This window comes from Diachasmimorpha longicaudata, chromosome 18 (assembly GCF_034640455.1).
Source record: "Diachasmimorpha longicaudata isolate KC_UGA_2023 chromosome 18, iyDiaLong2, whole genome shotgun sequence".
Lineage (NCBI taxonomy): Eukaryota > Metazoa > Arthropoda > Insecta > Hymenoptera > Braconidae > Diachasmimorpha > Diachasmimorpha longicaudata.
This window is the reverse complement of record NC_087242.1, coordinates 2871771-2896555: the sequence shown is the minus strand read 5'-3', so window position 1 is coordinate 2896555 and position 24785 is coordinate 2871771. Positions and strand designations below refer to the sequence as shown.

Sequence of the window (24785 nt, the reverse complement as noted above, 5' to 3'; positions counted from 1 at the left end):
AGGAAAATTATAATGAAAATTTAATTAAAAAATTATTGAAAACTCCAAAACGTTAATTGGAAGGATACGGTGCTGTCGTTGGGAAGTTAAATAACAATAGTCATTTAATTTATTTATATTTATTCACTCTAACACATTTATGATGAATCTTACTAGTTACGTTACTATTTCTGATAAAAAAAATCATCATTCACTGAAGAAAATCCAGAATGAACGATATCTCACATTTCTCGTCTTTTTTCTTAGATCAAATAACTCAGAATGAAGCTCAGAATCGAACAAAAATTGGTCAACTTATCAATTATTCCTAATTTAATCATTAATTTCTTGACTCCGCATGTCAAGCAACGGTTCACCCCATCTAGGAAAAATCCTCCCTCGAGCCCAACAGAATATTTATCACTTTATATACAGCAGTGCCAAACTTGCTCATTAATCGTCATCATCATTATTAATTATTTGTTAATTGCTTAGTGACACTTTTCCAAAAAAATCGCGTTTACAGATTCTTCGACTCCTCGCCTCGACTGCTCAACGATCACCTGCAGGGGAATTAATCAGAACGTTTTAAAAACAATTTTAAACAATTATTAATTGTTTTCCTAAATGTAAAACGACTATTTTTCTCGTATCGTGCAGACCTGAGTAAATTCTTTTCTCGTTGTTTCCCAAATATCTCCATAACGAGCGGGTTTACAGAAAAATTTGATAAGACCATTTTTGTAGCCCATAAAATTATCTAAAAAAAAGTCTTATCATGAATTCAGCTATCTCTGTCGGCTTCCAATATATTCGTCGATTAATCGCAAGGATCGTACGAATAGAATCCACAGTTGCTGATTTTGATCTCATTGGTTTATCAGGTTTGCAACGGAATTTATTTTAAGAAAATTATAATTAATACTGTAGCCAAGTACATTACCCATTGTATCCTGATTTCATACTTCATTTGTTCAATTTTTTGTGGTGTCGGGCGATAGTCGGAGTCTGATGAGTTAGAAATGATATTTTGGGTGTAAAGTGTTGAACATGATTTTTACAAAAATGGAGATCTCGTACATTTTTGATGGATCGAATGGATGGACGTGAGTATTGGGTATGAACACCCTCTCCAGGAGTTACTAATCCCCCAGAATTATTATCGAATAAATCTGTCCTGATTGATTGTTAGTTTTCCAGCAGAGTGTGGGCTTTTTTATTTATTTACAAAGCACAATGATAAGTGAGTATTCCCGTGACGTGAACATTCAAAGCACGAAGTTCACTGGATGAAATCATACCCACACAACTCATTATGACCTCTGATTATTTACCTCACTTGGAACAAAGGATTTAGGAGTCATTTTCTCTCTGATAAGACGCGGAAAAGTGAATTTCAACCATTTCCTCACTTCATGGTGTTCATTTTTTGTGGAGCAAGATTAGTCGATCGATATATCGATTACATTACGCAGTGATACAACATATACTTTGTAATGTTATTATGTATACCTGAATTGGCTATAGTAATTCACTGTTTTATCGACCTCCCCCTCCTGACTGTGTGGTCGACTACACGATGTTAAGGTTGTCGTCGTGTGGATTCAATTTTCAAAATTTTTTGATGAAATTTTTTTTACTGATAGTCCTGATGATTATCTTTGAAAAGTTCCTCAGGATATTTTTGATTTACCGTCTCAGTCCTGAGATATATTTTTTTTTCTAACGTGTCGATAAGAAAATCTCAATTATTTTTTTTAAATCATTCGATATTTTTAAAAAACATAAACCACAGTTCAAAAATAATAACAAAGTCACAGAAAAAAATGGAACTAACGTGTCATCTCTCACTGGAGAAATAATTAAAAAAAAATTTGGTGTTTTGATTTTTTAAAAATTGTAATCCATGAAAAGTTACCAAATTTCAAAAAGTTCTGTCGCATCTGCCAAACAGACAATTTCACCCAAAAGTTATTAGTTGTTGCTATTTTTTTTAAACTATTTATGGTAAAAATTTGAAAAAAAAGTTGTCGTGTTGTTGCTCCACACGACAACAACCTTAACTCATTTATTTAATTACAATTATTAGTTATTCAACCCATTAATGTAGTCCCGGCGCATCCACACGTAATACTTTACTCACACAACAATGCGATTATGTCTTAAGTAATTAGTAACACTTAAACTTGGCGTTCCACATTTTCATTAAGAATCGATTTCATTATTTTCGGCACTAAGATTCCAACAAACGTACAATTAAGGTTTATGGTACTTTCAGCGTGCAATCAAATAGCTCATTCTCACTAATAGTTTTTAAACTCGTCATTTTTCAATTTTTTTTTTTTTACATTTTCAATTATTTCCTCCGACTGATTTTGAAAATGACCGATCGAACACTAGAAACGAGGAATTTCAGTTTTGGGGAGAAAAATAGTGAGACATTAGTCGTAAAGAATTTTCTAGTTCTCAAAAAGGGCTTTTTTGACATTTGAAAAAATGAAATTTTGATATAAATAGTGAACTCTTCATCTAAAATGAAAAATTCGGCGAAACTTTTAGCAAAATATCTCCAAAAATAGTGAGTTTGGAATAAAAATGACAGAAAACTTTGCTGAGTCTCAGATAATTCATTACAACAAATGTCTCCAATTATCATTAACTTGTTTACAGAGAAGTTAAAAAAATTTCCTCGGAGTCCGTGACTTTCAGTTTGTTAACCCACTCTTGGGACATAACATCCCCACGGAGAAGCTACCAATAAATAATTAATATTCCTTAATTAATTAACTGAACGTAACTGCACTGATTTTTTTTATTCAGAATATTTTGGAATTTCGTCTCTTCCGCGTCTTTTTTCTTTCATTATTGTCAAAGAAAGGGCCACTAATTATTGTCACTCATTGACGTTCTCTGAGAAAGGAATTTCACAAATGAATTTACTAAATAATTCGTTAATTAACACGATCAGCCAATGCCTGATGGACAGTCCATTGAACTTAATTCTCTTGACTGACCGATTTTTTACTCTCGTTTCTAAATTTCATTCTTTATCACGTCGAAGAGAGAATTCCAAAAATGTTGATTATTTTTGTTAATAATTTTTAATTACTGAATCAGTGCATTTGAACAGGTGCAGCTCTCGAGAGCGAATATCCAATTGACGCGTCATAAATGTAATCAATAATTATTAATTGTATCGATATACTTGAGAACGATTAGAGTTGAAGGTCACAGGGTGATCAAAGGGTGATCAACTGACCCTTAAAAATAATTGATATTCCCATCGATCTTTCAACATCGAGCATTTCCACTGTTATTAATTACCCCAGATAAAAAAATCAAATGGAAATCGATTCACCCTCACGACCATTTGACTCTCCCCTAAAACTCAAAAGTTTTCTTCCTCTTTAATTTTAAAAAATCTCTCAACCCAAATTTTATAAATTTTTTTTCACGCAAAGTTGTCCCAAGTCAGTGAGTCTCTTGAGATACATCTAATATCGAAGTTCAGTGTTTGTAATTAATTAACAGTTAATCCCCGAACATTTCCACCCCCAAAAAGGTAAAAAATAAAATGAAAGAAAAATAAAATTGTCCAAACAAAAAATTCTATTTGAATGAAGAATTTCCTTAAATTCATTAGAAAAAAAATGAAAGAAAAATCATTACAATTATTATGCGAATCGGCGCAAATACATAATTGCCGTACAATAATTCAACTTTCATTACAATCTAGATATAATATTATTTATATATAAATATAGATTGTTTGTCCTAGATTAATTGCCGGCACGGGATTTATGGATATTTATTCGACTTTCGTTAACGCTGGGCAATTTCACACTATATCATTCACTGTGTCATCAGATTTTGTTATTTTCATTCGCTAATTATCACATAATCATATGATAAAGACCATTAATAACCGTAATCAATTGTCAGTTAATTAATTGGATTGGATTTAGTTCATGAGTGAGAAGTGAAACGCATCATCACTATTCAATTACTGATTATCTCAGCTGCAAGTACATTTAGGAGAAAATGTCATACGACATTTTCTCTAGAGAATTTCTCTACCAAAAAAAAAGATTCCCCGAAACTTTTTCCCAAATCCCATAATTTTGGAGATATCTCCGAAAAAGCTGAACGAAGCCCATAAAACCTCACTCTATTCCAGAGTTTTCCACTTCAAACACTCGTGAATATCTCCAAAACCACTAGACCTAGGGGAAAATGTCAAGAGACACTTTTTACAGCTGATAAAATTCTGAAGGAAAGATGTCCTCTGATAATTCCTGTGAATTCACACATTACCGAGATAATTTCATAATTTCCCCGGGAATTCCCCTCGTGGCCCTTCACTTTCCATAATTTGACAAATGAACAAATTAATCACATGAATCTTGACATTGTCTATGTTCCCATTTCACTGAATATCTACATAAAAGCAGTTGTTTTTGTATTTGAGAAGATCATTGCTTGGTTAATCACAGTGCAAAAAGATTTCTAATTCCTAAAATCTAACATTTCTCCAACTTTTACATAAAATACATGCGTTAAATGTGTCGGTTTAAAAAATAAATCGTAATGATGAAAGTAGAAGAAAATAATTATTACAATTGGCATCTCTTTTCATTATTCTCCTGTTATATCTCCACCCTTTTGCCGCGTGATATCAGCCCCCAATTCACCAGCAAATCGATAAAACGAATTAAAATCCAAATCTATAAACACACTTTTGCCAATATCTCAGGATCCAATGGAGAATAAAAAAAAATTCATTCATTAATTTTTTGTTGTTTATAAAATTCTCCTAAAAAAGTATCTTTACACAGTATATCGTATCTCCTCTCAATCCGGAGATATTCACAAAAAAAAAATAATAATAAAATCCATGTGAAGTATTATTTCGTTTTATCCTTTACAGCTGAATAATTAAATAATAAAAATTATAAACTACTGGAAAAAATTGTTCTCTTGTCCTTAACAAAATTTCTAGGACCTCTATTTACAAATGAATTCTGTCACAAGCATCACAATTATATCTTAAACCCCATGAAAATTGAATATGTCCCGTTAAATGCGCCTCATATACCGATGAATGACGTCTTAAAAACGTCTTAATCCCTTAAATACCCTAGAAATATATCTGTATGGCCTCATTAAAAATGAATCATCAACTCATGCTTTATTTATTCTTTTTCCATACACTAAACAGCTCTGCGTGTTGGCCATTAATCATAATTAATCATTAATTATCATCTCATCAAGATCACCGCACACTTCACACATTTTGGTACCCCTTGTTTTCATTCTCATGTCAACAACAATGATTAATAAATTTTTACTTATTCCCTTTAATCTAGATTCGAGCTTGACTACTAATCAGAGGTTTGAATGCTAATTAACACAAGTCCACGCGCCTTCATCGGATTTTAATGAATTTAATCGTCTTTATGCATTTTGTACCTAGACAGAAGACGCCAGACCGTTAATTATACCTAACGATATCCTTAATTATCCTAGAGGTTCTAAAATGTATTCCCATATGACTGTCATAAGTGGTTGGAGAGGTGTTAAAATATTTTTTTTTCGTGCTCTTCTTTTTTTCCTTCAGTAACACCTTAAGCCTTACGATAACATTATTTTTATTTTTTCTCATTCATCCTTTAAAACTAGAATAAATATTATCCATAATCAAGGTCCTTTGTGTGAGATACTTTCCGTGACTGTTAGTTTGGTTGTTTTTTTTTCTCTTTTTTTTTGGTTTTTTAAAACGATAATTGGAGGCTTTTCTGGAGCGGTTGGAATCTTTAATGCACTGGGAGGTGGAGAACGAAGTGGTTGAAAATCCATGAAAAATTATAAGACTGAGATCAATGAAAAATATTTTTTTTAATAAAAATGAATCGCCAGAATTTCTTTTTAGAATAAAAACAATATCCTAGACTTTGATGCAGCAGAAACAAATCATTTTTTGTTATTAGAATTTGTTTACGCAAATGAGGGGAGTTGGAAGAAAATTATAAGAGTTTTTTGAAAGATGGAAAATGGCGTACGTTTCGTTTTTTTGCAATTTTATCATATTTTTTAGATTAACAAATCGGTAGCAAGTGATACACTAAAACGAGAGGATTCAGATATTCTTTTACTGAATTTCTTTCAATTCGAATGAAGGTCTATTATTTTTCATTAGAAGTTATTGCGAATGCGAAACCGATAGTACTTAGAGGAGAAAAATGTCATTAAAATTTGACTCTAGATCAGAATTTTTTTAATTAAAAAAAATAATGAAATATAAAGTGTTTCATCTCGTTTTCGATATTAATTCTGTCAGTCTGGGAGAACAGGATTGCTATTTCCACTGTACATTACCATTTGTGTATTAAAGATTCCAAAATACATCGAAAACAAAGAAAATACTATGGAAGAACTAATTGGCATAAAGGGGCGTGCGACAGCCAAACAGTGAAAATTAATGAATTACTCAACCACTCAGCTAACTAATCAGTGAATTCTGATGCTAATATTTAGTTTCTCATTCTCGAATTCCGTCAATTCTCGGCACTTTATTTATTCCTTCGAACTTTAATAATTGGTGTGATGGTGATTTTATTGAATTAAATATAGGATTAAATATATAGACTTGTTAATCTGCCCGTCAGCGAATTGGGCATATTTTTTTTTTATAGTTTATGGGTTTTTTTGTCTAAATTTTACCTACATTTATCATACATCCTCTTACGATTTAATGTCCTCAATTATTTTGTTAATAGATACATTTGTTGCATTGATTGGGCATTTTTTTTTCTCATTAATCCGGGTCCCACGTCGGCCCAGATCTAATGCCTTTGAAGAATTATACATTTTTCACCTCGATAGGTCTCGAAGAGAGTCTTCAAGGAATTCAATTGAATTTCAAATGATTAATATCTTCATTATTAAGTCAATCAAGTGGCAATATGTAGCAGCCGAAATTCTAAGAGTCTCGTGGTATTAAAATGGATTTATTTCATTAACAAGTGGTTCTAGGGAAAATTGTCACTAAACCATTATTGTAAAATGGAAAAATTCCCACAACATATGTCTTCTCACATTTTCCCCCAGAACGCCTCATTACCTAGATAAACACACTTATTAACAGACAATCAATGATTTCCCAAATGAAACATGAATTTTACTTTCATTAAACAAGTAATTATCTCAGTAACCATTGACTTTACGATAAAATGTGTTCAGACACTTTTTCAGGAGCACAAAATTTCCTCCAAAAAAGGTCTTATGACATTTTGTTGTAAAGTCCCTCGTTATCAAGACAATTCATCATTGAAAATTCACGTCTTCTGTCACGTTCATCCACTTCACTCCTAGGCATTCAATGAAATCAATTTTTTTAAATCCGTTTATCTATTCATTCACATAAAACAATGTGACAATAATAATAATTGTAAATTCTACAGTAAACTTAAGTTTCTAATGCAATAGCGCAATTCATCGTAATTCCATTTCGAATAAAAACTCAACACTTTTGCATTTTCTCTTTTTTTTTTCTCCCCACATTATTAAAGTGTTGTCTCTATTAAGGGTCAAAATTCTCTCCTCAATCCTAACTAAGCGTAATTCGCTTTCCAAAGTTTCATCCAAGAACGTCATCCCCAAATTTTCAAGCAAAGGAAAAAAAAAAATTACTGATAAAAAATGCTATTTCGAGAAATAATTTGTTTTTCTCAACTGTGGGACACCTCCTTGGACGATTATTTAAAGCCTGGTTTGTTTTTTTTTTAAACGTTCGACATTAGATTCGGACTGACAAATACAAATTTTCAATTAATTCACTTGTATAAAACATATTTTGTAATGTTAAATCAGAACCAGGACGATTCAACATTAACTTTTTTTTTATCGATGATAAATTTGTGAATGATTTATTTCCCTTGAATTTCACCAAGAGCCACGTTAGCGAACTCGTAATTTGGTGGCCAATTTTTCATGGAAATATCGGCATTAATCTTAAGCTTTCAATATTTCATAATTTTCTTTGATAAATTGGGCAAATGAAAAATTTCCTATGTACATAATAAAATCGTATTAAATAATATTCAGGTTACGAAAATCTCAATATCCAATTATTGGAGATCCCGAAGATGGGGAAAAAGTATTTTGAGCAGGAAAGAAAGAAAATAAGCGTAATCATTCTATATTTTTCATTCACGAGGATAAACACATCTCTGGATAAAAAAAATTTATCATTTAGCGAATGTTATATTTCAGGAGGATAATTCTTTAAGAGGTCGGTGTTAACTAGGTCTATTTGAATAACTTCATCCCCCATGAAAAATATTCTTAAATATAAATCTAAAAACACGATTAACTAAAAGCACCTTCATGATATTTTTTTGATCAATTTTTATCTATAAAATTGTACCGCGCTGATACTGAGGCAAAATCTTCATTAATTTTTCTCGTTCTCACAGAACTATTGGTAAAAATGATAAATAAAATATTTAAAAAAATTGGCCACCAAAGAAGATTGTCCAATTATAAATCTACGCGAGAGGTCTAGAAATTTATCATTTAGCATTATTTTCATTCACTCACCTCCTCGAGATATGACGTAATAATTTTTTCATATTTTTTTTTTATATTAATTTGTTTGGTTATGCGCAATGGGCTAAGGGCTTCGTCGCTGTGCATTGTTAAATTCATTGTTATTTGACACTTAGGGCTGGTTCGGCAATTTTTTTTTTTTTGATAAATTTTTTAAATGTCAAATGTTTGGTGAATGGAATTACGCGAAGTACATTACTCGCTTTGTATCGGCGTGTACAGTTATTGCACGGGCCATTGCACCCGGCGTTCTGTCCTCACTACAGCCTGATTGGTGACTTCCTTCACCACTGAAACAAAGAAAAAAAAATTCATAATGAAAATAGGTTAATTAAATTGATTAAGAAATTTAAGAGGTGAAAAAACAGTCAAAATTCACTTAAAAAAATATTCTGATAACTATTTTTAAATGTTTGTCATTTAAATGTTGTTGTTAAGTGTAGAGAGGAGAAATGAGTTTAACATATCAATAAAAAAATGATTAAAATGTTAGTAACTAATTAATTGACTCATGAAGATGGTTATAGAGTGACTAGTTCCCTTATTAATGATTCAAAGTGGTTTTGAGACGAGTTAAGTTGATTAGTTTCTCATATAAAATGATTTACCTGTCATGCTCCTTCTCCACAAGGTGATACCTCGCCCGGAATGCAACGAGATGAGCGTAATAAGCTGGTGCTGGTATGCTAACTGATCTGGTACATCTGACGTACGTGTGACAGAGTTGATAAGTCAAACACTGAAGTTCGTCGCTCTCAAAGTGATTGTCGTCCCACAGAACGTGATAGTGAGATGGTCTCGACGTTCCCTATAATTATAGAATTGGTTAAATTAAACACCACGTTGTTTTCCTCTCTCTCTCTCCAATTATCGTAAATTAACTTCTCTTCAAAAATGTCCCTTTAATCATACGATAACTAAAGTTTCACTAATGTCCGATTATTGGCGAATATCTCAGGATCTAGTCGAGATAGCAAAATTTTCATGAGGACCTTTTTTGTGGGGCGAATGGAGCCCTATAGAAAAGGTAATGACAGAAATATCGATATCTCTCTTAGATTCGGAGATATCACTCAAAAACTAAACACATCGTCAAGAATTCGCTTTATCGACTTCATCCAATTGATTCTGACTCTATAAAATCAATAAAATCATTTCTGATTGTCTTAACTCACCTGAATGCCCTGATGACTGCACAAATAGAAATCAAACTCAGTGGGATGTGTGATACAGACATCGACAGTGGTGCCAGCAGGTATATTTCCACTCTTTCCACTCTGCTCTTTCTTATCAGCACAGAACAATCTCGTATGATGTCTCTTCTGTACAACAATAAATGTTATACCAGGTTTGTAATCAGCCTCGAGTTTAATGCATGCCTCTCTGATAGCAGTGAGTTCATGCTGAAGAACATGAAGAAATTGTCCCTCCGAGACACCATCACGATACAAAATTATTCTGTGGGGTTTGTATCCCCCAGTGCTCTTGTAAAACATTATCAACAATTCTCTGACCATTGAGCTCAACTCCTGAATAATCTCCTGTCTGTGTTGTTGTACACGTACAGTAGCAGCATAACGAGATGGATGTGCATCAACACTACCAACAACAGCTGCTATACTGGGCTTCTTATTATCACCAGCTGGTGGATGTGTAACATCAGCACCGAGAAATATAACTGGTTCATTGAAGACTTTTGGTCTTATACTTGGCACTAAGATACTATTTATTCCACCGAGTTTGACATTTATCTTCAGACAGAGATTGGACAGGGTCTGGGGTGATGTTTTGTTGACATTCTTAGCTTGAACACACTGAGTGGCCATACCCAGTAGAGTATCACCCACTCGTTTAACTTCAGCATAAACTGGTGTTTTACCAGGCAAAACAACGCAGACAAGCTGCAAAGCCTGAAATGTTGACTTAAGATACCGAAACATGGGCTCAACCTGATCAGGACCAGTTGCATATTTGCAGAAACAGGGCTGTCCAATAATCGGCATACCAGCATCATTACTGATCTTCTGCAGCTGTGAAGTAAATGTCTTGAGTGCATCCTCCCTGACTGTTCTCTGTGGTGCAAAACAAGCAATTGCCCAAACACGTATTTCCACACCAGTATAGAATTGCTTTCCCCGCATATCCCAAACACCCTGATTAGGCAGTGCCTGTTGCTTAGTCTGTCCACTTAGTGAACTAACACGTCCACCATACTGTAATTTTGGTGGTGGTAATACTCTACCACGTACCTCCATCATACTATTTGAAATAGTCAAACCAAATTCTTGAACATACGAATCATTATTGAAATCAGCTCGTCTCACTAAATTATTTATTTCTCTTTCACGATCTGGTGCTGATCTTGCTGTTGCCTTTATCATCGTCGATGTTTGCATATCAGTCAATTTTTTAATACAACGCTGACCTGCAACAATATTACACACCTCTAATGGTAGATAAGTGTGTTTATGTTCCTGACCAACTTGAAGGCACGGTAGATGAGGATAACGTAATTTCATTTTGTATTTATCTAAAAAGTACTTGGCAACAGTACATTCAACAGTCTGTCCATTTTCCAATTGTAATGGAAATGACTGCATTTGGGCTGGTTTTCTCGTAACATTGCAAACACGATATTTACGTCTCATTGTACCACAATGGGTTATTTCAATTTTCAGGCCCTTTATTTCTTTGGTAAATTTAACTCTCTGTGAATCAGTAAGTGGTTTTCTCTGTTCATTAACATCTCGTATATCGAGTACTTCGCACATAAATTCAATAACTGGTTGAGCTTTGTAGAATGCTGTTGCTGATACATCAATGTTGAGCATCATTTTCCATTGTGATGGACGAACAGATTGATGAAAACCAAACCATACCTCTCTACCACCACCCAATGGATGATAATAACCATCTGGTGTACTGAAGAATGATCTACCAACTGGTGTATACGTCATTGATGGTAAATGTCTCATAACAACGTCCAATGCTAGAATAGCATCATATGGTATCTGTCTGGTTCTTCCCTCCAGTGCTTCTTCAAGGGCATACAGTGATACTTGTGCTAACCATTTTATGGCAACACGAAAAACTCTGTCTTTACCTTCACCAGGCAGTATTACCTCTAATTCTAATTTATCATTACCAATTGGTAATGGATCTCTTGTATAAAGATTATTTCTTCCATCGAACACAGGCTTGAGAGTTCCAAATATTTTACTGTAAGCGTGTACCATTGTCTCGATGATCTCGCGATTGACTTTACGTGGACACTTGTCTGGTTGTATATTTATGTCGTAATGATGTACATAACCACGTGGCATTGTTATTTGAAAGTGATTTGCTCTCAAGCCAATCGCCCGACCCTCGCGTCCAATATTTGGCCTTCGAGGACATGAGAACACTGAAACAATCATTCGAATAATTAATATCATCCATATTTAATGATGAATAGGGTGAAAACGTCTGGGTTGTGATAACAAATCGACTGAATTTATAGAATTTGGACCTCCAGGATGTCCAGGAAAGAGAGAAAGACGTTGCATCAGTGACGAAGTGTCACAAGATCACTTGAGTCATCTCGCAGTCGAGTTTTTGGGGAATATCTCAGAATCTAAGAGAGACAGAGGATTTTTTGTCATGACATTTATTGTAGAACGTCAGTCGCTCGACAAAAAAGGTCCTCATAAAAATTTTGCTACCTCCCTTAGATTCTGAGATATTCATCAAAAACTGTTCCTTCTCAGATTCAAGGACGATTCTGTGCTTTTTTTGCTTCGTGACAGTTCTAGTCACAACTTCTTTGAGATTAAACAAATGGAAACTCTTTTCTTGATGTTCATTATCACTTTGTTCATCATTGGCATACCTGGCAGTTCTGGAGGCTGAGGCGGTGTGTGTGTCTGCGCGGGAACGACTCCCAGGGCGCCAGAAGCAACGACACTGCTTCCTGCTGCACTCGCTGCACCCACCGCTGTACTTGTGGTGGGTCCCGGTGTAGGAGCTAAAAAATTGATTATTTATTTATTTATTATGTATATCAGGTGAATAACATATCAATCTTGATGTACCCCATCTCAATCACTCCACATGATAACTCTATTTTCTTCACAACAATAAAACAGCTGTTAAGTAATAAAAGAAGAGGAACGAATCAGTTCCCTGGAAGATGTGGATTCGACTCTCAATTAATTGATTTATTCAATTTAATTAATCCTTCACTTTAATCAATGAATTCTTCGAATTTACAATGTATTGACTAACTCAACTAATTAATTAAAAATTGATTGCGTTGAAAATCATCATTTTCAACGTGATGGGAGTAACTAGACATCTGCTAAATATTTATCTCTCCTCAAAACCTGAGTTTTACCTCATAAAATTGACAAATGTCCCCAAAAATTTCGGAAACTTCATCTCAAGTCCCCGAAAATCATCAGAAATATCACAATTCACATCTCAAACCTCCACCACCCAACAAGACCTCTAAAAATAACCTTTGAAACCCCATTATCAGCCTCCCCCACCAATTACCCAATACCCCTATCATCCACCCAGAAACCCAAACACTCCAACCAAAACAAAAACCCCTGGTGACACCCTCCGACCCCTCGCGACTCCAAAAATCCTCAGTTCCCTGGAAAGCCCCATTGATTCACGTGTCTCCTCCACCAGACACTGGCGCCTATTTGTTCTAATGACTATTACTCAGACATTCACCTCCCCCTATCGTCCTCGTGTTCCTAGAAAAATACTCATTTCTGACTCCATCATTCAGGAAATTTCCCTCTGTACCATCGCCTCCACGAAGAGGTGGTTTCCATTCAGAATAAATGCAATGAATTGACAGAAAATCCGATAACCAGAGTAAATATCTCCGCCTGTTGAGCATCTACAGGGTTCATCCAGGGTCATTCTCCCCAGAATTCAGTAACTCCATCCTCCCCCTCCCCCTTACCACCCCCACCGTCTTCGCCCTATTTCACGAATCCATTTTCCTTTTCCCTCGCAACGCGACGCAGTAAAATCCAAAGTTGAACGAAAAAAAAAAATAATAATAATGAGCCACTCGTGGCCGATCCAGGGCAGATGTAGCCCAGTGAACAAAGGGCTCGAACATTGAGAAGAAAAAAAAAAAATCGTTTGGTCGTGATTCTAGACTCGCCTAGACAAGCCCAGTGCCAACCATAAACTCCATTCCCCTTCTCCGCACCCTGCGAGTGTTTCCAATTCATTGTGTTTTTATTCTCAACGTAAAAATTCAATCCATCGCCCTCACATGCACAACTTCATGATTTATTTGATGAACAAGACTTACGTTGACCTACGGGATACATTTTCGAGGATTTATTTGACGGCAATAATGACGATTTTGTATCACTAATTAATGAAAAATTAAAAACGAATGGATAATTTAACTGAAAGGAAATTATCCCACTTTGGCCCCGCACAACACTTCCCCGCAAAACACACACTGGCCCTGGTGCTGAGAGTCACCCAGAGGTAGAGAGTCTCTGCAGCAATGGCTGACAGCCAGGTGAATGGTTATTGGACGGGGGAGGGCCAATGGCAGTGGAGCTGATGCAGGGATGGAGCAGACGAGAGCTTCGCCCCGTTTATTGCCAATGGCTTTTCATTGTCAATGTTTTTTGGAAAATTGGGGATTAGATGAACAAACAATGGAACAATGGAACAGATCATTGTTCCATGACGAAACCTAAAAATTTTATTATTCTAAATGAAATTTTCATAGAAAGTTCTATGAACAAATGAAGTTTTTTGAGGTTAGGGAAGGAACGAGGTCAGAACAGAGAACTAGAGAAAATTCTGTGAATGTGAAAGAAAGAAATGCATTCTGATGGTGCACAGGGTACGGCCCTGGGATGGGTACGTTTACTGACGCCAGGAGCATCACGTCTTGAAGAGTTGGTGGACCTGGCATCGAGGCAACTTCAGATTATCGAGTGTAGCGGAGGAACCGGACAACGTCGTAAGTGGAAAAGTTGAATTTCCTCGATTTTCTGTGAAACTTCTGCCGAAAATGTCGGTTCCGTTCACGGGAAGGATCGGGGGAAGAGGAGGGCCCCTGGCTGCCATCAGCAAGCAGTTGAAGCTGATGACATTGAAGCCTGTCAAGACTATCACTGTCCAGTTCGATCCGTTTTATGAGAAAATCAAGGAGACGAGGTTAGTACGAGGGTGCAACATCCCATGATTGGTGGTCTCCTGTATGGGGGAGGGAGAGTGGCGGAGAGTTTGAAGAACTGTTTTGGAATTTCGGTTGGAAATATTTCTTCAAAATCTTCTCATCCAAAATATGTCATTAACTAATGATGGGACGGTGACGAGATAAGTCCCACCAGAGAATTTATTTCAGTTGTAGTTCAGACGATTCTCGAGTTTCCAAAAAAATAGTTGAAATGAACCCAACGACCTTGACAAGAATTCATTCCCTTTTCCTTCAAGGGAATCCGTAAATTCTCGACGTCTGAATCATCCGGCTCCAAAAATTAAGGTAGAAGTTGAGCTGAACCTTTCCAGCCCCAGTCATAAACGAAAACCCTGGAAATTCCTTTCATCGTTGACACGTACGCCTCCTCAGCCCCAAAACTGACCCCGTCGTCGGACTAGTGACTGACCTTCACCCCTGGAGGGTACGGAGCCCATCATTAATCAATATAAATTCGGGGAAATCGGGCACTTAGATCGGGGGTCATTGCATCAGGTTCAATTTCTGTATTCGGTGGACAATAAATTTTCTTTTTTTTCTCAGGTCGGAGGAATGAATGGGAGAGCCTATTCGTGGATAATACCTCAAGGGCCTTCCTTATGTAAATATCTTAAGTAGTTAGGGATACCCAGGTACTTTGGTTAATTAGTTTCTTGGGAAAATGGGAATCCACTTTTGTAGTCGAGGATCAGGGCCTGATTTTACATTTGAAGCCACTCCATATCGAACCCTTTGAAATTTTTTGTTCTATGCAATTGTTTAAAATAATCTGCAATTGTTTAAAATTATCTGCATTTTTTTATCTGTTATTCAAGTCGAATGTACTCAGTAGGCGAGCCCTTGATCCCTCAACGAAATTACTGATAATTTCTCTTTGTACATAAATTAAAAAATTATAATCATAATTAATAGATTGATCTGACTGCGAAAATTATAATTAAAAAATCAAATTATAGTGAGAGAATTGGAATAGATGGAAAATCCTAATTAAAAAATGGTAATGATACATAAAAATTGGAATAATTGAGAAATTAATAATTTGACGACCACTTTTGTTATCTCGTAAATTACATATTTTTGCATTGGTATCAGTGGCTGCGTTTGTTGTTTTGTAAAACGATGTTGATAATGGCGCAGGCGCGCAATATTCGATTTTCCCGAGGTACTCCAGTATTATGAGGGGTAGTACAGGATTATTTTTAGATGAAATACCCAGTGATTCAGGAATCGCAGGTTACGAAGAGATTTCAACTCGTGTTCATCGGTTTTGAGGCCCAAGTCATTGGTAATAATGAGTTTTCGTGATTTTTCGAAGTAATTTTATGTTAATCCGGGATTAAGGGTGATCACCAGTGATGTTCCTAGAGTGACCAATGACGAGGGCTCGTTCGACGTCAGTGATCGAGTTTTCGAGAAGAGGTTTTAGATTTTGAATCTCTGGATATTCAGAAATTCCAAATGTGCATTTTTGCTTCGAGAAAAAATTATTTTTTTGTTATTTTTTGAAGATCTTTCGAACTCCATTTGTTTTTTTAATTTTCTTGGGAAAAATCCATCGATTTTGAGGAGTTTTTCCACTAATTTAATCCATTAAAGTCAATGAGAATTGAAATCTTCGTTAAAATTAATTAAGGACGATAATTTATTGGGGGGAAATGAAAAAATGTATTAAGGAACTCAATTGTTCAATTGTTCAATTGTGATTAATGTGAACTGGTTTTTAAGTGTCTGAGTTTTTTTGTTGACTTACCACTGCATTGACCACATCCATAAGCCTTCCCCAGCATGGAGACAGCTGTTGTTATCCTGAGGCTGGCCAGATCCGGCATCGGGATCGGCAACTGGTGTTCCAGTTTCGCCATGGCGCGTTCTGATATATAAAAACAAGACAAATTAATTTATTTGTTTATTTTTTAACGTGAGAACAAGTAGTAGAAGGGATTATTTCAATTTTAGCGAGTCATCAGGGGATTACTTTAATAAAATATTTATTTATTAATTCCGTAATTGTTATTTTCCGTGATGAGATGAATCAGTTTAGGTGGAGAACCTTTTTAGGTCTGGGGAATATCCAGATCATTTTTTTTTTATTGTTTTTTATTGTTGAAATTATCTGTGAAAAAACGTCAAAAAAGTTATTGGAAAATGTTGCTATATTACTTTTTATTAATTAATGTCAAATGGAAAGAAAATTGTTCGAATATTTGTCCAGTCTTTACTCCCAAAAAACATTATTAAATGCCAATAAAATTAAAATTAAAATTAAAATTGCTGCCAATAAAATTAATTTCAAATGCGAATTCAACGCGAAATTTTTTATTAATTAGTCATTAATATGTCAGGGACACATTTGATCCTCAAGAATTCAGACAAATCGATGAGAATTTATTGAACCCCCGAAGACCTGTCAACAAATTCGATAATTACTTGCCTCAATCACTAGAATATCGCCTCACACAAATTGTCAACACGAGGATTTATCAAATATTCGAAATCACCAACAACAATATACAAATCACAAACACATGTACAAAACACAAACACGAACTATACGAACGAACACAAACAAATACACAAATTTGAAGATATTCAGATTTCAGGAAATTGCCAAACAATTCAGCAAATTAACGAATCACTCGTCTCCTCCAGTAACTTTCCCCTTTCACTGGACCAATCACCCGAAGATTATCTCCCAAAATTAAATTGTTTACCTTTGCGTCTACGCTGCCTTGACGACATCTCATTAATCGCGTAAACTTTCGTCGATTTTTTAAAATTAAAACAAATTTTCTTGATTTCAGGCAATTTCTGTGCTATATCTCAGGCCGAAAAGTCCAGCGAACCAACTTGGGGTGCAACGTAAAGACGAATATCGTTGGGGACAGGTCAGAGCCACTGGTGACCTGCGATCTGAGTAAGTACCCCACCCCCTTTTACCCACCTCCCCCTCTTACCTACTATTCCCTCATTAAATGGTTTATCTCTCTCTTTCTGTCAATCCAGCGAATGGTGAAAAGGTATTGTTCAAGTGCCAAAATCTCGAAGCACTTGATATTCTGAAGCTGTACAACAAACACATAAGTCCCCTGGCACCACCTGAGATCGAGCAGGACAAGAAGGGGGTCGTGGTGAAGCTGAAGAAGCAGAAGAAGAAGATAAGGATAAGCAGACACAGGAAATAAAATTGTGGGAGAAAATTCGAGATAAAGTGCTGGGAGTCGAGGCGATTTTATGCAAAATTTATTGAACCGAAGAGAAATAAAACGAAAAAAATTTTCCAAATTAATCTAGTGACTTAATTATCGATTGATCACTGCAGAAGAGTTCGATTGAAGCTGTTGAAGTCATCGATTGATCGATTCCACAGAATTTAACTGAAACAGTTCACCGATGATTCATTTAATCGATTGATCAGTCGGAAGAGTTCGATTTAAGCCGTTTAATTCATCGATTGATTAATTCAGAAGTTTTACTCGAGCAGTTCAATTAATTGGTTGTCATTGATAATTAATTCACGTGATTCTCGTGTTTATTACGATTGGAAGAGGACAATCGACAGGTGAAGTGAAAAATGCGTTCAACAGGAAGGTACAAGGATTATCAACTGGAGCTTGTGGACACCCTCTACAGTTATTTTCCAGCATTCACAGACGTCTTCGACGAGGACACGTGGTACATCTTCGTGGTGTGCTTCGTAGCTGGGACTGTAGTTCTAGCCTTCATCCTGTCGAGGTTCATCACGATAAAGCCAGTGGAATGAGTGAGATCATCAGAATAAATTCATTCGAGTCGACTTCAATATTTTGTTTATAATTATAAGTAAATGGTGATGTTCGGGGGGTTGTGAGGGAGATAGTGGGGCCCAGTGAGGCCCCGCCAGCTGTGTAAAGGTGTCAAGATAAATATTATTCGAGTTTCTATATCGAGTGTCTCATTGTCTCATTATTTTATTGTAGATTAATTCGTCGACCACAGGGCGAAGCTGGAAAATTGTCAGGACGAGAGATGATTTGCTCGTCACAAAAATCGAAAAAGACCCCATTCACACACACATACACACACACAGACAGCATTCGACGAGACTACCAGATGGTGGGTTATTTTAAAAACATTTTAGTGATTTTATGCAGTCACGATCAATCGAATGGACTCGATAACGAGGGAAATCGATCGACGTTGCAGACATCTCCCTGAGACTTTACCACAACATCCCTTAATCTATAAAAAAATATAAAATAATTTTTGGAGAAAATATATAGTCGGGATTATCAGGTATCTTCAGGCAGATGAACCAAAAAATTGAAAACCCAAATTTAAATTGCTACACAGCTTCCGTTGGAAGGCGGAGACCGTCAAGGTACCCGAATATGCCCCACTCCTCGGTCTTTCCGCCCTCTTCTTCGCCAAAAAGGAGTAAAAAAAAATAAAAAAATCATCTCATGTCCGTGCCTTTGTCCTTGCTATTCGCCTCGTTTCTCTTTAAATATACAGGGTGTACCCACAATACTGGATGTGCACAGTGAGGCCTTGAAATCGTGGAGTTCTTGACGAAGGGAGGGAAGACCGCGAGGAGAGGTGCAACCAGCGGGAGAAGAAACAAGGAAAGAGGGGAAAACTGCATGAAGAGAGAAAGAGGAAAGTCAACGTGTGGTTTAAAAGGATGGAAAAGTAAGGAAAAAAACAAAATATCAAGAGAGGGGATAAAACATAAAACTTTCTAGACTTGTTGCGCGATAACGGTTACCGTTGTCCCTACATTTTCATATCGCAATCCCAATGTTTTTGTCACGATACTCATAAATATTTCATTATAACATAACGAAGATCGCCCAAATCGATTTCCAATCGATTGTCAATTCCAAATTCTCTTCGTATTCGTATTTTTTTAAAAGAATTTCCAGTGCGTTAAAGTCTTATCGCATCGTCTGATTCCATTTTTTTCTATTCTGATAATCGAACTGAACATTCAATTATCGATTACCTCTAGTCAACTATCAATTGTCAATTGTGTAATTGTTTATTCGTCGATTATCGTCTGGTAATTGATGAATTAAAAATTAAAAACTCACCTGCTTTTTTTTGACGTTTGGACGGTGATAATTCTGGTTTTTTACGTTTCAGTTTTACTGATAATTAATTAATTCACTTTTTAGTTATTATTTTTTTATATTCTGTAGTTTATTTATGGTTCGACAACCTCCAGTAACGTGTTTCTATCTCGCAACATCGCTGGGACCGTTGGATTTTAGTTGAGAACCACTTCCTGTGCCTTGTGCTGTTAAGGCCTTCTCGACTTCTCTTTCCACCTCTGCAATAATCAGGGGGGGGGGAGGGGGCGAGGAGAGGAGATAGATATAAAAAAATGTGTATGTGTGTATCACTGTTGACACACTATCACAGAATTATTGAAGGAATAGTTGTGAATGAATCGGTGTGCGAGGGGTGAGAAATCGCATTGTCAGGATTTTTTTTAAAGAGAGATACGAGGGGTGGGGGTGAGGGTTTGTGAAAAATTGGGCCTTAGTCCCTTCGGAAGATGCGAAAGGAGCGTCGCGACGTCGCGAGTACTGCGAGACGACTGAGACGTGGATGGAGGTGGTGGAGGAGCCGGTGATATTGGGGGGGGTCAAGGTGATCATGAGATATTTGGGATTTTATGGGGGTTTAATGAGGGGGGAGGGGATTTAGGGGAGGGTGGAGGTGATTATGTGGGGGTTTAGGTGGGTGGTGAGGATGGTTTGAAGAGGGAATTGGGAAGTTGGGGATTTTTAAGGTGAATATGGGGAGAACATCCCTTAAGGTAGTTCTACTCGGTCGGTAATTTAACGACGAGACAAGAGGGTTTTAAATATTTTTGGGTGTTAATTTGTTAATTAATTGCGAGGATAACATGGTAAAAAGTTGATGCATCGTCGGTTTTGTTTGAATTAAATATTGGAGTGTTGATATTTTTAAAAATATTTTTTTATAAATAAATGATTGAACTGGTGTTTAATCTCTGGAGAACTTCACTTTAAAAAATATTTTATAAACTATTTCACTAGCTCTGAAAATTTGTTTAGTCACCTGCTGCCAGATGGTGATGTTAATTAAGTGATTTGTGATTTTATAATTAATTAATTAAACTTTGTATCACATCCGGATGTGACTGTATTTGAATAAATTTAATTTCTGTGATTTTGTCCTTTTGATTCTTCTTAATGAAGAGATAATTTTATGAAAATGGAGATTGATGAGTGGGAAAATGTTCTCCGGAGAATAACAATAAATAAAATTATTTATTATATAAATTTTCGCGTCCCCCGGACAATAAAGAATTTCGTTTCTACCATATGCGTCACTCCGGGTGTATTTTTCCCCATTCATTCACCCCGAGCAAATAATCAAAGCTCTCAGCTGTATCTTTAACACGAAATTCCCGATAATTAAATTACTTCTTATCTAATCTCCCATAATTCCCGCATCAATTCGCACAACGATGAGTCTATTAAACTCAGAAATAATTGCAACATTGCGTATTTCTCGGTTATATCAATTTAAAGTTTACAAACAGCTGATGTGTTTATACTCAATGTTGACATGTCACTTTACGTATTTATCGGGTATTAATTAACATTTCGCGGAGATTGAACTGTTGCTGTGATTAATTCTCATCGACATGTCCTACTAATTTCATCCCCCTCGAACAGCTGACGGTTTAAAGTACCTAATTAACATTATTATGCTAAGCCCTTGAAATTATTTTAACAAAAAATTACACTCGAGATGTTTTTTCGGTTAATTCGTTCCACAATTTGCAAAAAAAAAAATTGGGTTTTGTTTAGGGGGGTGTGAAACACCCTAAAGGTCTGTAATTTAAAGATTTGGTGTTATTAATTTGTTAGACATAAATTATGTGCTTAAAATGTAATATTATGATAGAGTAAATAATCTAATCTTTGAGTTCTAGAACTTTAAAGTGGTTTTTATGTAAAATATTTACATGACAGTTTTTGTTTAAATTTTTACGGTAAATAGTTTAAAAAAGTCCTCGCAAAATGATCACTTTCTCTTTAAAATTTTCTGTTTTGAAACCAAAATAGAAATTTTTGAAATTTTAGAGTTCACGTGATTAAAGGGAAGTCCGCAGATAAGAATTTTTTGTTAATCAACGGCTCGATATTTTGTTAAATAAAAATTGTCCGAGGTAAAAACAACATCATCGACGACACCAAAAAAAAATTGAATCGATTGACCGTTTTTTTTCCCGGAATAATTAAAAATCACGAGTTTCGTAAATTCCGTTAATTAAAAATATTTAAAATCGTAAATACATAAAGAATATACTCTATATATTTACCATTAATAATACATAATTTAAACGAGACTGTACACAGTCAAACTGTCCCTTAACCCGTATCATTTAACATCAAATTAACTTTTTACAGAGACTGTCGCGCGGCGCGACCTTAAGGAGACAAAATTTTTTTAAAAATCCAAACCATCGCAGTTCGGGCCCAAAAGGCCTTAAGTCTTAAACACACACACACATACATATGTACTCTACAATCGACTGATCATGTCCCTTATATCCAGTACATGCCCATGTGTTGGGAGCTCATTAACTCGTCTCCGGTAAATTAAAAAAAGTCGTTCGTGAAATTAAAAAAAATCAAAATCAAGTGTCAAGGTTGGCCATTTTACGTGAAACGCACACACAAACTATGACACACGCGCCTGCTTTTAACGCACGTTCCATTCGTTTTACTGTATCTCCCTTGCTCACCCTCTGCTTCTTCACCCCCCGCCCCCTCCCCTATCCCCACCGACTGTCCAGCGAAGTCGCTTTATTGTTCAGCGTTTGGTGTATCGCAAGCGTTACTGTCACAGAATAGAGAATTTAAATAAAAAAAAATTGTTAAAAAAATTTTTAAACTCCACGAAAATACGGGGTAAAGGGGGTGGAAGTCATTGGAATGGGAGAATCATCCCTGGGAATGATCAATTGTTATCAAAGAATTATTTATTAAATTTACCAGGTGTTTATTTTATGATGACACCGGTTCGTTGACGCGCCATTTCGTAAAAACAAATCGTTTTTTCAACTCTCGTTATTTAAATTGCCGATAACATGCCGATGTTACACCGATTATTTGGTGAGGATTGTTTGTTTAAACCAATAAAATGCACAATTTGATTTTTTTTATATTTTTTAGTTGACTGAGTTTATTGTTTACACACATGCACAGAACATCCCGTGACGAATTCTCGGCGGAATTTGCGGAGGGATTTATTCGGTCACAATGAGTGAGGGAATCATCCCCCACCTACTTGTGCGATTCTGAGGAAACGGTGGGTGTGCGCAGGCGCAGTAGTGGGGGAGACAGTGACGGGTTTAGATCGGGGGGATATTCGAGGGAATCGTGGACTCGTCCGTTTCTACTTGATGATTGTGGTGGATGAATTTTTTGGGGTGTCGAGGAGGAATTCAAGGGGGTGGTTTTTTCGGGGGATGATGGGATGATCTTCTGGGGGAATTTGAGGGTTTCAAGGGGATTTAATAGGATTTTTGGTGATTTTTTTCGGGGGATAAAATAAAAATTGGAATTTAATGATAATAAAGTTTATTAAATTCAGGGAATTTAATTGTTTTTATTTTGTTTTTTGGAATAATAGGGATTCGAACGAGTGATATTAATTAATATTAATTAATAATATCACTCGTTCGAATAATTAATAATATCAATTGATTAAGTTACATTTTTATGACGCAGTAATTTTTAACTAAAAAAATTATTTGTGAATCGAAATAAAATTTAAAATATACAAATATATTATATGATATATTATGTATATATTATATAGAGGATATATAATATATTTTTACGTTTTTAGAATAGCGTAAAGATAATTTCAAAAATTGTTTCGATTTTTAATTTATAAATAAATAATTTCTTAACATTTTTCATTCACTCCACTGGTTTGTTTATGATACCACGTTAAAGTCCGTTCCTGGATGATATCATTTCCAATCCTCCAATGGAAACTCCGCGCGAATTAACACGTAAACATCTGGTGCTGCTTGGCACCGCGAACCCATCGATTTCCTCCGGGTCGAGAAAAAAAAAACAATTTCACTTATAAAACTCCAAAAAACCTCAACTCAGACCAACTTTTCACCCCCAAAATTCAATTTCCCCGGGTCATCGCTCATCACCTGACGTGACCTTGAGACATCATCATCGGAAAATGGCGGCAATGTCATATATCGATTAACTGCCATCTGCCAATCGTCTGTTTGTGCGTCGTAAACAAAGATCAGCGATTGGACAACAAATTTTCCCGCCACACGACAACTGCGCCTGCGCAGGTTCCTGGGGCCGACGGGACGAGCGGTTTTTCCGGACGGAAAAGCCTGGATTCCTTGACCACACGCTCAAGGTCAAGGTTAATGAACTTTTCAGCGGATGGGGGGGGGGGGACGGGGGTCATTATCACATCAGTTGGACGATCTCTCTGGTTTTTATTCCAATGGAAGACGTTCGTGAGGTAATCACACTTCATTGACGATTCACGCGTGTCTGGTTCAAGGTCACCAAGGTTGTATCAACCTCAGCTGCCCGACCACCCACCCACCCACTCACCACTGTCTCATTTCAAGTTCACGTCGGTTGAATCGAAAATCAATGTTTTGGGGGATTCGATTTTTCTGTGGACAGATGCTCTCCAGGGGATTCAATCTGAGGGGATGTTCCTGGAGAAATTCACAGGAAGGGTATTGCGGCACTTGTGGTGTGTGTGTGGGTGACCTGAGGACAATAAAAATAGGGGGATTCGGGGTAGATGAGGCCAAAGGGTCAGAACTACGATTTTTGAAAATGAATGTTTTGGGGGATTCGATTTTTCTCTGGACAGATGCTCTCCAGGGGATTCAATCTAAGGGGATGTTCCTGGAGAAATTCACAAGAAGGGTTTTGAGGTACTTGTGGTG

General features: G+C 36.1%; 3 protein-coding genes across 9 annotated transcripts; 2 read left to right on the top strand and 1 right to left on the bottom strand.

Annotated features, from left to right (window-relative positions):
* Nucleotides 1-103: 103 nt before the first annotated feature.
* Ago1 (Argonaute-1) lies at nucleotides 104-22972 on the bottom strand. Of its 7 annotated transcripts, none has more exons than XR_010300444.1 (7): nucleotides 17527-17685; nucleotides 16566-16685; nucleotides 12455-12589; nucleotides 9762-11989; nucleotides 9195-9394; nucleotides 642-8876; nucleotides 104-542 (listed from the first exon to the last, which is right to left on the bottom strand). XR_010300444.1 is itself a non-coding variant. In XM_064136916.1 (7 exons), exons 3-7 carry the CDS (start codon nucleotides 16675-16677, stop codon nucleotides 8768-8770), a joined length of 2784 nt encoding a protein of 927 aa, XP_063992986.1. In that variant the 5' UTR covers nucleotides 16678-16685; nucleotides 19885-20123; nucleotides 22831-22972; the 3' UTR covers nucleotides 104-8767. The 7 variants fall into 7 exon arrangements, 4 of the variants coding, with proteins under 4 accessions (XP_063992986.1, XP_063992985.1, XP_063992987.1 ...); XR_010300445.1 differs by having other exon boundaries at nucleotides 923-8876; XR_010300446.1 differs by having other exon boundaries at nucleotides 1314-8876.
* On the top strand, nucleotides 14526-18101 carry LOC135170869 (large ribosomal subunit protein mL53). The gene is made up of 3 exons (XM_064137015.1): nucleotides 14526-14772; nucleotides 17617-17729; nucleotides 17819-18101. Exons 1-3 carry the CDS (start codon nucleotides 14627-14629, stop codon nucleotides 17995-17997), a joined length of 438 nt encoding a protein of 145 aa, XP_063993085.1. The 5' UTR covers nucleotides 14526-14626; the 3' UTR covers nucleotides 17998-18101.
* LOC135170871 (uncharacterized) lies at nucleotides 18242-18735 on the top strand. The gene has a single exon (XM_064137017.1). It carries the CDS (start codon nucleotides 18387-18389, stop codon nucleotides 18573-18575), a length of 189 nt encoding a protein of 62 aa, XP_063993087.1. The 5' UTR covers nucleotides 18242-18386; the 3' UTR covers nucleotides 18576-18735.
* Nucleotides 22973-24785: the final 1813 nt, after the last annotated feature.

Coding starts and splice junctions, on each gene's coding strand:
- LOC135170869 (XM_064137015.1), top strand. CDS start 14,627: ATGTCGGTTCCGTTCACGGGAAGGATCGGGGGAAGAGGAGGGCCCCTG. Junction 14,773..17,616: donor GAGAAAATCAAGGAGACGAG/GTTAGTACGAGG, acceptor TCTTGATTTCAG/GCAATTTCTGTGCTATATCT. Junction 17,730..17,818: donor ACTGGTGACCTGCGATCTGA/GTAAGTACCCCA, acceptor CTGTCAATCCAG/CGAATGGTGAAAAGGTATTG.
- Ago1 (XM_064136915.1), bottom strand. CDS start 17,554: ATGTCGTCAAGGCAGCGTAGACGCAAAG. Junction 12,590..16,565: donor TGGATGTGGTCAATGCAGTG/GTAAGTCAACAA, acceptor TCAATTTTTTAG/CTCCTACACCGGGACCCACC. Junction 8,877..9,194: donor GTGGAGAAGGAGCATGACAG/GTAAATCATTTT, acceptor TCTTTGTTTCAG/TGGTGAAGGAAGTCACCAAT.
- LOC135170871 (XM_064137017.1), top strand. CDS start 18,387: ATGCGTTCAACAGGAAGGTACAAGGATTATCAACTGGAGCTTGTGGAC.